Raw genomic sequence first — 13,470 nt, forward strand, 5'->3', positions numbered from 1 at the left:
TGCTCTGAAATGAAGGCAGATGCAATTGTAAAGGTAAATGGCTCACGTCCAGCTTTGTGAATGACAGCCCCACCCCCACAAGCTTTCCATATAAATCCTCCATGCGAGGGTTTGGGTATTTATCCAGCTGCAAGAGGTTGTTTACCATTTCTTTAAAATCCCCACACAGGCGTACTAACCAGTCAGGCTTCACAACTGGCATGACCAGTGCAGCCGATTGTGCCAACTGTACTGGAGTTTGATGATTCCCTCACTTTCCAGCCTCCGGATTTCGGCCTCTACTTTTACCCGTAAGGCAAATAGCACTGAGCACTGGTTTTCTGAAGAAGCGTCTAGGCCCGAAACGTCAGCCTTCCTGCTCCTCTGATGCTGCTTGGCCTGCAGTGTTCATCCAGTTATCCTAGCACTGGGCAGGCCTTGCAGAATCATAGAATTGCTCTTGGTCCACATATAAGGTGGCTTTGGCTCCTTCGATAGTCTCGAGACCTTCCTGAAAAATATCTGGGTATGTTAATAGAACTTCACTCAGGCAGCCATTTTCTAATCAAAATGTTGAGCCAATCAATGTGAGTCTTTCTCAACCAACTTACCCTGATTAGGTTTGGGCCCAAGCCTTTTACTACAAAAAGCGGTAACCGAACCAGTTGCTTCTTACACAAGACTGGGACCAAAATTGCACCTTTAATCTGTAAGGGTTCTCAGTCAAGCTGAGGTAGTATGCAAACTTAAGCGCTGGAGTCTAGAGTGAATTTTGTTAAAGACTGGTTCTGCAATCTCTGATACAACTGCATCGGTACCAACCTCCATTAGAACCGGGTGACCATTTAACCAGATGTTTATTTTGATTGGTTACGATTTGGATGTTGCTAAGCAATTTAACTGTTCCAAATCAGAAGTAGGTGGATACTCTCCTGGATGCCGGCCTATGAGTTGTCTAACTCAATTCAGGCCCAGTGGGACACTCTAGCTGCCTCAAATCCCCATGCAGGCGGCAGCAACTACAATGGCTTGCCAGCCCTGAAGAAAATGTTAACCGTTTGGCTGAGGCTTGGCTTTGTTTTGGGGTTTTGCTGTGGGCTGACTTAAAGTCCCTCTATTCAGAGCATGTCCTGAGTGAGGCTGTACAATTGCCTTGACTGAAGTGTACCCCAGCTCAGTTGGGCTAGCAAGGGACTGGCATACTTTTTAACTCAGTTGTTCCACTTGCTGCATTTTCTAGTGATAAAGCCAGTTGTAGTGTCTGTTTGAAGTTCAGTTGGACTTCATCTAATAAGTGCTTTTGCATGATCTTGTCATTAATCCCACATACCAAACAGTCTCTCAGCATCTCATTAAGGGTTAAATCAAATTTGTGTGCTTTTGCTAGTCATCTTAATCTCATAAAAAATCCCAACATTGATTCCCTTAGTTCTCAAACTGCTGAGTAAAACTAATGGCATCTCAGAAGTAGAGGAGGCTTGGGTTGTAATATTCCTTAACTAAATCCATCAATTCTTGAAAGGTTTCAGTGTCTGGTACCTCAGGAAACATTAGGTTACTAATAGCCAAAAAAGCTGTGGGACCACAAGCTGTCAGGAGAATTACTCAGTGCTTTTCATCTGCTCCAATGTCATTTGCCTGGGAATAACAACATTCTCCCTACATACTGGGCCCAGTCTTTGACATCAGGATTGAAAATGGCATTGTGCCAGAAATGCTTACCCCAATTCAAAGGTAAGCTAATTTTTTCAGAAGCATATTTTTAGTCTCTCATTGTCACTGAAATAACTTCACAGAGGCCGGTATCCTGTCACCAAGTCACCCCCTATTTATACATGCACTGTACCTGACACCAGTCTGGCTTTTTCAGAGTGAGCAGAACCTCTGAGACTCCTGCATATATCTGTCAGTCAGGGCTCCCTGATTGGGCCAGATTAACAGTCCTAATCATGGAACACATATTCTGTGGATCCACCTGGCTGACCTCATTACAATCTTTGCACTAGTCAAACCACAGAATAGCACCAGGGACCCGGGTTCGATTCCACCCTCGGGCAACTGTCTGTGGAGTTTGTGCACTCTCCTGTGTCTGTGTGGGTTTCCTCCTACAGTCCAAAGATGTGTGGGGTAGGTGGATTGGCCATGCTAAATTGCCAATAGCATCCAGGGATATTTAGGTTAGATGGTGAAATGCAGCGGTAGGGGAATGAGTTGTGGTGGGATGCTCTTTGGAAGGGCGGTGTGGACTTGTTGGGCCGAATGGCCTGTTTCCACGCTGTAGGGATTCTAAGAAGTCCATGCCAACTCTCTAAAGAGCATCCTACCTAGGACCCCCCCACCAAATGCCTGCATTTCCCGTGGTTAACCCACCTCGCCTGCACATCTTTGGATTGTGGGAGGAAACCCACGCAGACATGGGGAGAAAATGTGTAAATGCCACACAGTCGCCTGAGGCTGGAATTGAGCTCAAGACTCTGGCCTTGTGAGGCAGCAGTGCTAACCACTGAGCCACTGTGATTTCCCCCTGGAATACTGCAAGCTGTTTTTGGTTCCCTATATCTAAGGAAAGATATACTGATACTAGAGGCCATCAGAGAAGGTTCACCAGACTGATCCTGGGAATGGAAAAACTGTCTTACGAGCAGAGGTTGAATAGGTTGGGCCTGTATTTGTTAAAATATAGAAGAACGAGAGGTGACCTTTTTGAAACATACACGATTCTTATGGGACTTGACAACATGCGGAAAGGTTGTTCTCCTCTTGTGGAAGACTCTAGTTTGAGAAGGCATAATCTCCAAGCAAGAGGTTAAACATTTAAGTAACAGGTGAGGAGGAATTTATTCTGAGTGTAGTGAATATGTGGAATTCTTTACCTCAGATGGCTTTAGAAGCTGGGTTGTTTCCTGTAAGCAAAAAAAAGCCAAAATCAATTCTTGTAACTGAAAGCAAGCTGAATAGTCTTGAATGTTCACTCTGTATTTGTAAATATCTCACCAATGCAAACACATTGCCATTATCAGCCCTGATTGTGTCTCATATACACACTCATTTAAAAAAAAGACTCCAGAAATATTGAGAAGTTGTTGATAGTGGACAAACTTACAATGCGAAGAAATCCCCACTCTTTTGAGATGGCAGAGACATCAAGGTAGGAGTATTCAGTCTCTTGGCCCATCCACTCCCTCTCATATGACCGATTACATCCTTTCTTTTTTCTTCATTTAACTTTTGAATCAAATTCATTTTTTCTTCTTTCTGCGGGGGCGGTGTTAGAGAGAGGTTGCAGGGAGCTGTTGAATGGTGGATCCAGTCCATTCCTCATGGCCATGGTAGTAATGGTTTCAGCAACTGTTCCAGCATTGATGGATTGGGGCCGGTTCTTTTCCTTTGGTTTTTTGGCGGCATCTGCAAAGGCAGCAGAGTGAATGATCCTTTGATCCTGGAGAGTTCATTTGGATGGTGTGTCGGTCCTTGGAAGCTGAGAATGGGCCGCAGTCTATGAGAGTTGGGACAGTCTCCTGGCTATGGCGGCAGCTGGAGTATCGGTGATGATGAGGTGCCTTTGACAGAGATGGTGTTCGGTCAGCAGGGGTTAGTTCAGTGTGCTTCCTCCTTGGTGTTGCAGCCTCATGGACAGTTTTGGCACCTGCAGAATAAGGCACATCAGGTAGTCACTTGTGAATTCAAGAAGCCGTCGTTGGAACAAAAACATGAAATTTGTCTTGACTTTGTATGTATTATTTCTTTTTTATAATTTATGTAATTAAAATGGTGCCAGATTAATTATGATGACTTAGACATGTTTTGGCAGTATTTTCATAAATACATGTAGCAGTAAATTGCTATAATAATATTGAACTAGACCAGCCCACGGAAGACAGAATTTCAGTGAAAAATGCTAAACCTGTACTTGCAAAGTCCTCTATGCAAACAAATCCCTATGATCAACCATGGGGACCAGATGTTTAACCAGACTGGACCTTTAGACAGTTTGAATCGCTCTAAATGATATCACCAAATTACTGGAGGTACTAGTTCCTGCAAAGGCTGGGACCTTCACTAACACCTACCAGACAATGTGGAAAATTGTCCACATATATCTGGTCAAACATGGATGAAACAGGTCAGGAAGGCAGTTCAACACCACTTTCTCAAGGGCAACTAGGGATGGGCAATAAATGCTGGCCCAGCCAATGACACTTGCATCCCATGAGTGAATGAAAAAATATGCATATTCACGACTTTTATTTCCAAAAACAAAAGCAAGGGCAGCAAACGTATATGAACGTCACCATCTCCCATCCAAGTCAAATAAAAAAATTGCTATTCCTTCAGTCTTGCTGAATCAGGTGTTAAACCAAGGATGCTGAAGAAACAACTGATATAGGGCCATGGTCTAAATGATGCAGAGGGAAGAAATTTGGAGATAATGGCATACTCTGCCTTTCTCGTGAGGGCTGGCATGTACGATGCTGTTATTAGATTACTCTTAATTACTGCAGGGTTTAACATGATATATGACAAAGAGATTAGGCTGTGTATTGTTTTCATTTGGAGATCCAAACACCATATGTAATTGAAATAAGGAAGACTACTCTGTCAGGGAGCTTTAGGTTGCAGGGCACAACAGATGACCTTTTGGTTATGTTTGCTACTATCCAATACCCAATGATCTACACATGACCACACTGATTTGATTTGATTTATTGTACAGTGAAAAGCTTTGTTTGTGAGCAGTACAGGCTGATCATAGTAAGCAAGGGCATACAGATTATAGGGTGAAAAAGAAACTTTGACAGAGTAAGGTGTACAGGTTACACTGCAAAGGCTGTGCGATAAGCAAGTTCAACATAAAACAAGACCAGCATTATTTTAAATTAGAGAGTCCATTCATTAGTCTATGTGGACAGTCTCCCTTTGTTTCTCAAGTTGGCATTTCAAGGATCTTTGTCAGCTGGTGGGTATCGATTTGCAATGGATCAGAGATGATGCTTCTTGTGTCGCTAATCCTTCAATCTAACTTACCCATTGTCATAAAGGGGACCAACACCTTCATCAATGCTCTTCCTAACAGGAGGTATCAGCTAAAGAGAAAATTAGTGGCATGTAGCTGGGATTCCATCCTTTGGAAAGGGGCACACATGGAACCGAACAGACCTTGAAATATGAGATAACAAGATGTAGAGCTGGATGAACACAGCAGGGCAAGCAGCATATTAGGAGCAGGAAAGCTGACATTTCCGGCCTTGACCCTTCTTCAGAAATGCGGGAGGGAAAGGGGGTTCTGAAATAAATAGGGAGAGAGGGGAGGCGGATAGAAGATGGATAAAGGAGAAGATAGGTGGAGAGGAGACAGACCGGTCAAAGAGGTGGGGATGGAGCCAGTAAAGATGAGTGTAGGTGCGGAGTTAGGGAGGGGATAGGTCAGTCCAGAGAGGACGGACAGGTCAAGGGGGCGGGATGAGACTAGTAGGTAGGAGATGGGGGTGGGGCTTGAGGTGGGAGGAGGTGATAGGTGGGAGGAAGGACATGTTAGGGAGGCAGGGACAAGCTGGGCTGGTTTTGGGATGCGGTTTGGGGGTGGGGAGATTTTGAAGCTTGTGAAGTCCACATTGATACCATTGGCCTGCAGGGTTCCCAAGTGGAATGAGTTGCTGTTCCTGCAACCTTCAGGTGGCATCGTTGTGGCACTGCAGGAGGCCCAGGATGGACATGTCGTCTGAGGAGGGGGTGTTGAAATGGTTCGCGACAGGGAGATACAGTTGTTTATTGCGAACCGAGCGTAGGTGTTCCGCAAAGCAGTCCCCGAGCCTCCGCTTGGTTTCCCCGATGTAGTGGAGACCACAACGACCTTGAAATATAAACTGCATGGCTTCCATCAAAGGAGGCTGTGCACTTGAGGATACCTTCATGGGATAGCAGATCGTGTTCCTTGCCAGTGAACACTATCCAGGAAGCAGCTTTGCCCCACAGAAAAGAAGTGATGGAGATGATTTTTGACACCCTGATTGGTAGTCCGCTGGGAAAAGCCACTCCCTACAAGTTTGGCAATGTATATGACACTTCCTTCAAACAGGTTCAGCCAAATGAATTCCAACGCCTCTTTCCCAAAAACTCATCCTGTATTAAAACACGCTCCTTTCATTAAACACCCACTCTAAATCAACACCCTCCCTTGCATCCATCCCCTTTCAATTCATGAATCTCTCTCCGCTCCGTGTTTGCAATGTGGGCCACACAGTGGTTCCACCTCTGATCCTTCTGGCTGCGGAAGGCCTCCCGCAGTAACGCTGCAGGAAAGCGAAAGTAAAAGGAGCGGAGGAGGAGAAACGAAACTCTCTTTCTGACTGAAGGAGGAGACAATTTGCGTTCACGGTCTCCACTGCGAGAGACAAGAGATTGCGGCTGTGAGCACTGACGGTGAGTTGACATTGTTTTCCTTGGGCTCTGAACGCATTACAGAATAATGTTATATTACACACCGGCCGAAACTTTAGGGGGCAGCGCACCGTGGGTTCGGCAGGGGAGGACAGTGTGACTCAGCTTTCAAAAACCTTCTTACCGATTGGTTACTTAATGGTGAATATTGTTTTACTGTCAGCTCCGTTACAGTGGACTCTCTGAGTCGCAGGTTAGGGATTTAAGTCTTTTCTTCAGAGACTGAGTACAGAATTAAGGCTGACACCCTCACTGTTAGTCTCTCAGATAAGACATTAACCCGAGCCTGGACCGCTCTCCTAGTTGAAACAACTGGGAGATGTGTATCTTTTTACAACCCTTTGCCGGTCTCTATAGGTCCCTTGGCCTTTTGCAGCTTTGCAAATGTTGTCGCTGTTACATAGGAACAGGGCCAGACCATCACCATTGACGCCTGTTCCACCATCCCATGAGAGAATGTTTGATTTACTTCATATCCCTGCTTTTCCCCATGTTCCTTACATTTTCCTCAAAAATCCGTCAATCTCTGTCTCGTTTAAATTACTTTGTATCATTTCGATTGCCTGTTGCTGAAGATAATTTGAAATTTCTAAGGCCCTGTTGAAGGGTTTCCTCATCCCTCTGCTGCAAGTCTAGCTCAGAGAGCCCCCTGTAGAGACAGAAGCTGAGTTAATGTTTCAAATCCAGTGACCCTTTGTCAGAAGGATCATAATCTGAAGGGTCATTGGACTCAACTATTGGCTCAGCTTCTCTCTCTATACAGATACTGACAGATCTGCTGAGGTTCTCCATCACTTTCTGCTTGTTTCAAATTTCCAGCATCTGCAGTACTTTTACTAAATTGTTTTATGTTGTTTGTATTATTGCTTTTTTATTGCAGTCTTAAATAGAGAATTGAAGGAAAGGAAATTGATCTAATATATCTGTAGAAATAACCTATATATTTTCTGTACTAAACATGTTCTTATCAAAATGATCCTGGCATTTCAGTGTGTTAACTGGGACATTTGATTGTAATGAAGGGAAATCCTTTATTAGTTTGTGAGTGTCTGAATTCTGCACATTCAGCAATGTTTCAATTCTTGGTGGGGAGCAATAATTGACATCACATGAAAAAGGTGTGCTGATTGGCTGGCCAGATTGTGAGCCCAATGAATCATCTTAAATTGGTTTTACCATAATTGTTGTCACACCTCAGGATTGTTCAGTAACTGATATCTAATCTTCTAAACCAGTCACATTCCTGTTCCATATAATACTACCTAGCTCCCTAACTCATTTCCTTGGGTGTGAAGGGACTAGGAAGGGGGAACAAAAATCTTGAGATCTCATCAAATCTGATTTTTTCTTTTATCTGAAATTTGATATGTCTCTATGAGACCACAAGAAATTGGAACAGGAGTAGATAATTCAGTCTATTGAGTCTGCTGTGCCATTCAATGGGATTATGAGTAATGTCCCCTTGGGTAATTTTCCTCATGTCTGCTTTCCTGTCTTTTCCCTCTAATCCTTGATTCCGCTACTGATGAAGAATCTATCTCAGCCTCAAATTTACACAAGGACTCTGTCCACACAGCTCTGTGTGGCAAGGAGTTCCAAAGACTCTCAAACCTCTGAGAGTTTGAGGGTGAAATATTGGCCAGGATATTGCACAGTGTTTCATGAGGTTCTTTACATCATGTGTATAGGATCTTTTGTGTCCACTCAAGCAGGTAGACACTTGAAGGTCTGATTGAAAATACAGGAACTGTGACAGCACACCTTGGATGTGACAGCCTTGAAGATACATTCACCTCTCAGTATGTGGATTGAACTCACGGCCTTTGGAATAAATTTAACTCTAGGTTTAAAATGCAAGTTTAGCCTTTGCTTTGCCCTAGAGCCAAGTGAGGCCAGGAAAATACTTTGCAGGATGCCTAGCCTGTGGTGTGAATGAATCTTAAAGAACATTGCACAAGAATTGTTTTATCTTTCCAAATCAAGGCTTTAGTAAATACATTTCCCTGTATCTAACACAAACAAATATTTCTACCAAGACTCCTAACAGCTGCAATATGAGTTTTATAAGAAGTGTTTGGAAAAGTGGTGCATCCAGTTTGCAATGGCCTTGTTGCCATCTATGTAGGGGAGATGATTTAGATTTGGATGAAACTTTACATTGGGCAATATTGGATCTGCTGCCTGTTTTACATGACTCCTAGTTTCATTCCCTGTGTAAATTACAAGGAGGTCTGATATTAACACTTCAATTCTTTGTAATGACAGTTCTCGGCTGGTGAGAAAGGGACAGTCTGTCAAAGCCTTTTGTCTTGTAATCATCAGAGCAGACACAAGAATTCCGAAGTTTAATGGTGGGGAGCAATAGTTGACATCACATGAAAAAGGTGTGCTGATTGGCCAGATTGTGAGCCCAATGGATCATCTTAAGTTGGTTTTTGTGTAATTGTTGTCACACTCAGGATTGTTCAGTAACTGATATCAAAACAGGGAATTATATCTATCATTGGAACATTACATTCTGTGTTTTACAAACATTTTGCGAGTCGAGCATGGCCAGTACTCTGCCTACTGCAAGCAGCCAAAGGAATGTGATATTTAATACAAGTCAGCAGTCATTGGGATATGGGGCCTAGATATGTTAGCATTACACCGGCACTGAAATTCACATAACTGCATTACTCATTTGTGTGTCATGAAGAAAACAACGTGAGCATCTGTATGGAAGACCGTGTTCCTGTCTTGATTACAATCCTATTAATGGAAAATATCAGTTATAGTATTACTACATAATAGTAGCATGTAATAACTGTCTTTACCTGTTACTCAGATTTTTGAACTAGCTTACCCTTCCAGAATGTTTTCAGATAGTCAAGATATTTCAGATCTCAAACTGATGGCCTTAGCCCCATTTGAAAGATTTGTAATAGACAGCAGGTAATAATGTGATTACAATAGCCACTAAATTGCATTATAGCTTTAATGTACCCCATTTTGACACCCTACTTTTGTATGGTGAGCAAATAGTTCAGGCCTTTTTAACAAGGCTTCCAATAAGGCGGAAAATATTCATATGCAGGGACCTGTTTTCTACAGGCATAGTGGACAGGTCCAGACATTGTGCCTTTTTAAAAAGAAAAGTATGAGGAAGCAATGGTTCTTTGCTGCACTCTCCATTGCAATGCCACTAATCAGAGTCAACTTGCCAACCAACCAGCATTCTTTCCTCATGCAATACAAATTGTTGCTCCCTTTGAACTTAAGAATTCTTGTGTCTGTCCTGCAAGACGAAAAGCTTTGACAGCCAATGAGTGTTGAAATGTGCAAGATTGGCAAGCTGAAGCAGCATAATCACATTCAGATGTGTTTAGTCTGCATCTTTAATAGATCTGTTATATTGAGTGATTAAAAGGATTAGGTCACATTTAGTGCTAAAGAACAAATTCCAAGGGATTCATTATGAACCAAAGATCTATTAAATATCTGAATGCTTTGCCAATAATGACAGGTAACAGAGGGTAATGTTGGGATTTGAACTCTAAACTAAACTTCAAAGAAAGAAAATTCTTGGGGTAACCTTGAGGTTGTAGACTTGCTCACTGAGCCGGTGTGTTTGATTGCAGACGTTTCATCATCCTGCTAGGTAGCATTGTCAGTGCGCTTCCAGTGAAGCGTTGGTGTTCTGTCCTGCTTGGTATTTATATGCCTCCATTTGCTGGACTGGTTGGCATCACTTCCGGTTCTGTTTTTCAGTGGTTTGTGTATCGGGTGCAGTTCAATGTGTTTCTTGATGGAGTTCCGGTTGGAATGCCAGGCCTCCAGGAATTCCCTGGCATGTCTCTGTTATTCCTGTTTCTCCACTAAATGCTCCGTTAGGATTCGCGCAGACACCAGAATAGAAGAGGATGAGATAATGAAATTGTTCGACATAACAGCACTATTTACATCCATAACCATCGACCGAGCCAAAGAGACAATTGCCACACTGCTGGACGAATTAGAAAGGCAGACACCCCATGACAGCACCCCGAAACTGCTGGATCTGTGCCTCACAACACCACTCCACCTTCAACGACCGTATATTCAAACAAATCAACAGAACACCAATGGGATCCCTGATATAAGGACTGATAGCAGAAGTGGTAATGCAAAGATTAGAACAGACAGCACTCCCCACTATCCAACCCAAACTCTGGGTCTGAAATGTAGATAACACCTTCGTGATTATCAAACGCTCAAGACTAGAAGAAAGCCACTGACACATAAACAACATCCTCACCGGAATAAAGTTCACAAAAGAAGAAGAGAACAATAACTGACTACCCTTCTTAGACACAATGGTGGAACTTAAGAACAACGGGGAACTCCAGACCCGTGTTTACAGAAAGGCCACCCATACAGACCAGATACTCAATTACACCAGCAACTACCCCGACACCCATAAACGGAGCTACATCAGGACATTATTCAAATGGGCCACAACACACTGCACCAACCCGGAATTGCGCAAAGCAGAACAGGAACATTTTTAAAAGGAATGGATACCCAAAAAGCACAATCCGCCATTACCTCAGCAACAGACCACAACAAGAAGACACAACATGGCCAGACACACTAGTCACCCTACAGTACATCAGAGAAATATCAGAGATGACCACAAAACTGCTCAAACCCCTAGGTATCAGGGTAGTCCACAAACCAGTAACCACCCTGCAACAGCTACTAACAAACGTAAAGGATCCCATACCCACAACCAATAAAACTAACGTAACATACAAAATACCATGCAAGGACTGTGAGAAACATTACATAGGCCAAACTAGAAGAAAATTGACAATAAGGATACAAGAACACCAGCTAGCCACCAAGAGATATGACCGGTTCTTACTCGTCTCAATACACACAGACAAAGAAAGACATGAATTTGACTGGGACAACACATCCATAATAGCACCAGCCAAACAGAGACATGCCAGGGAATTCCTGGAGTTGTGGCATTCCAACTGGAATTCCATCAACAAACACATTGAACAGGACCCGATATACAAACCACTGAGAAACAAAACCAGAAGTGATACCAACCACCCCAGCAAACCGAGGCATATAAATAACAAGCGGGACAGAACACCAACGCTTCACCGGAGGCGCACTGACGATGTTGCCTAGCAGGGTGATGAAACGAGTGCAATCAAACGCACCGGCTCGGTGAGCAGGTCTACAATCTCATCCACAATCCGGGCTACAAATCTTGTCAAAAGGGTTAATGGCTGTTGTCCATCCATCCATCGGTCGAGAAAATAATTGACTTAGATTTAGGTTCTAAATTTTTTTATTGTCATGTCACGACGTTGAATGTTTTCAAGAAGGAGGTATAGTTCTTGGGGCTAAAAGGATCAAAGGGTATGGAGCGACAGCGGGAAAAGGTACTGACTTTGATGATCAGCCATGATCATATTGTATGGAGGAGCAGGCTTGAAGGGTCAAATAGCCTACTCCTGCTTCCTGTATTATTACGTTTAGACTGAAAGAAGGCATTGAAATGATAGGAAAAGGAGAGGGTTGTTTAGTCCTTGAACCTTCAGTTAGATCATGATCGATCACCTTGGTTCTCTAACCTTAATACCGCTGCCTGACAAAAATCTATCAATCTCATTTATAAAATAGTTGAGTCCAGCTTGAGAGCTTTGCTGTTTGGAGATAAAGAACTTTTTGTTTTAGAAATTAAAAGTTTTAACTGTAGAAAATGGGATACGTAGAATTAAAAGAAGCTCGAAACCTATTGCCCTTTAAAGGTTTGGCTCCGTTATCTTAAAAGGTTAACAGCTAGCTATGTAAGATCATAAAGATGGAGCAACTTGAACAATGCATAATCCATCTGTGAATTAGAGCTAAATCAGCCTAAAAGCATTCAGTAAACACAAAAGGTTATAAATTAATTTCTTTCATCAGATTGAAAAAGGGTTCTTACGTAAGGGCTACCTAACCGTGAGGTCTGTTCAAGATCATCCCAGTGCATACTATGTTGTCATGGAAATGGGAGGAACTTAGGGTTGTTCTCTGGTTTTAGTGTATCTCAGTGTTTGCTGCAAGAGTTAGTTGCAGCTTGCACCAGGTATATGCAGTTTGCAGCTCACTGAAAGGAGATCATCAAAGTCAATGACAGTTAGGTTTGCAGTTTGAACGGTGAAAACGATAACTTCATCATTCACCATGTGGAATGTGAGGCTTTTTGAATTTTGTGAAGGAAGAGAAGCTGGATGATTGTGTGGTTTGAAGCTACTGGAAGAATTGACAGAAGTCCTCACTGACTCTTGTGGCAAAATAAAACAATCAGCAGAAATAGCTGAGGTAATGAGAAAGCCACCACAGCAAGGGACTGAGGCATCCATGTTAAGGAATTGGTAGATAAAAGTCTTACCTCTAAGAATAGTTGGAACACTAGGAAAAATTAAAGTCAAATTCCAGAGGACTGTGGCATACTTTTGGGTGGTGCTGATAGATGTAAGTTTGACACCATAAGTTTTAAGGGAGCTCTTGGGACAAATAAGAAATAAAACTATGTGTATAAATATGTATCATTGTAAAGCATATTGCTCAGTTGATAGCAATTGTTTTGTTTAAATAAATTTTATATGTTAAATTTTGCCATTATTTAATAAAGTCTTGTGGTGCAGTTCTGTATGTTAAAGCAAGATGTTTGGATTTCATTTAGTTGTTGATTGTCCATGATCAGACCATGACAAACTATTGTTTATATTTCATCATATCATATGTTTTGATTGAAAGTTTTGATTTTTACAGTCTGTGGAAGTAATGGCAACTTCAAATATTGGTTTATACAAAGCTGAGGAGCAACTCCAGCTATATGCAACTAAAGTTGGAAAGCTTTTGCGATGGGAATGCAAACAGGATGGGCCCCCTCACGACATTGTGTAAGTGGTTTAGGAATTCATTTCTTTCACCTTGTGTTCCAAAACTGCATCACTCCACACCAAGAAACACTGGTTTCTAGGTGGCCTCGCTCCTCCCTATTTTTGTAACCTCCTCCAGTTACAA

General features: G+C 42.5%; 1 protein-coding gene and 1 long non-coding RNA gene across 3 annotated transcripts in view; one reads left to right on the forward strand and one right to left on the reverse strand.

The window, feature by feature from the left end:
* Positions 1 to 107: 107 nt before the first annotated feature.
* On the reverse strand, positions 108 to 3,607 carry LOC125483081. Its single transcript, XR_007262074.1, has 3 exons — positions 3,083 to 3,607; positions 2,853 to 2,882; positions 108 to 490 (listed from the first exon to the last, which is right to left on the reverse strand). It is a non-coding gene; the product is annotated as an uncharacterized LOC125483081 (long non-coding RNA).
* Positions 3,608 to 6,273: 2,666 nt separating this feature from the next.
* eif2ak2 (eukaryotic translation initiation factor 2-alpha kinase 2) overlaps positions 6,274 to 13,470 on the forward strand; it is a 58,968-nt gene continuing 51,771 nt past the window's right edge. For both annotated transcript variants that reach the window (XM_048596581.1, XM_048596582.1), the window contains exons 1-2: positions 6,274 to 6,399; positions 13,216 to 13,346. In XM_048596581.1, coding sequence (XP_048452538.1) covers positions 13,228 to 13,346 — 119 coding nt within the window. In that variant the 5' untranslated portion in view covers positions 6,274 to 6,399; positions 13,216 to 13,227. The remainder of the gene's footprint in view (positions 6,400 to 13,215; positions 13,347 to 13,470) is intronic.

This window comes from Rhincodon typus, chromosome 5 (assembly GCF_021869965.1).
Source record: "Rhincodon typus isolate 14 chromosome 5, sRhiTyp1.1, whole genome shotgun sequence".
In the NCBI taxonomy this organism is placed as follows: domain Eukaryota; kingdom Metazoa; phylum Chordata; class Chondrichthyes; order Orectolobiformes; family Rhincodontidae; genus Rhincodon; species Rhincodon typus.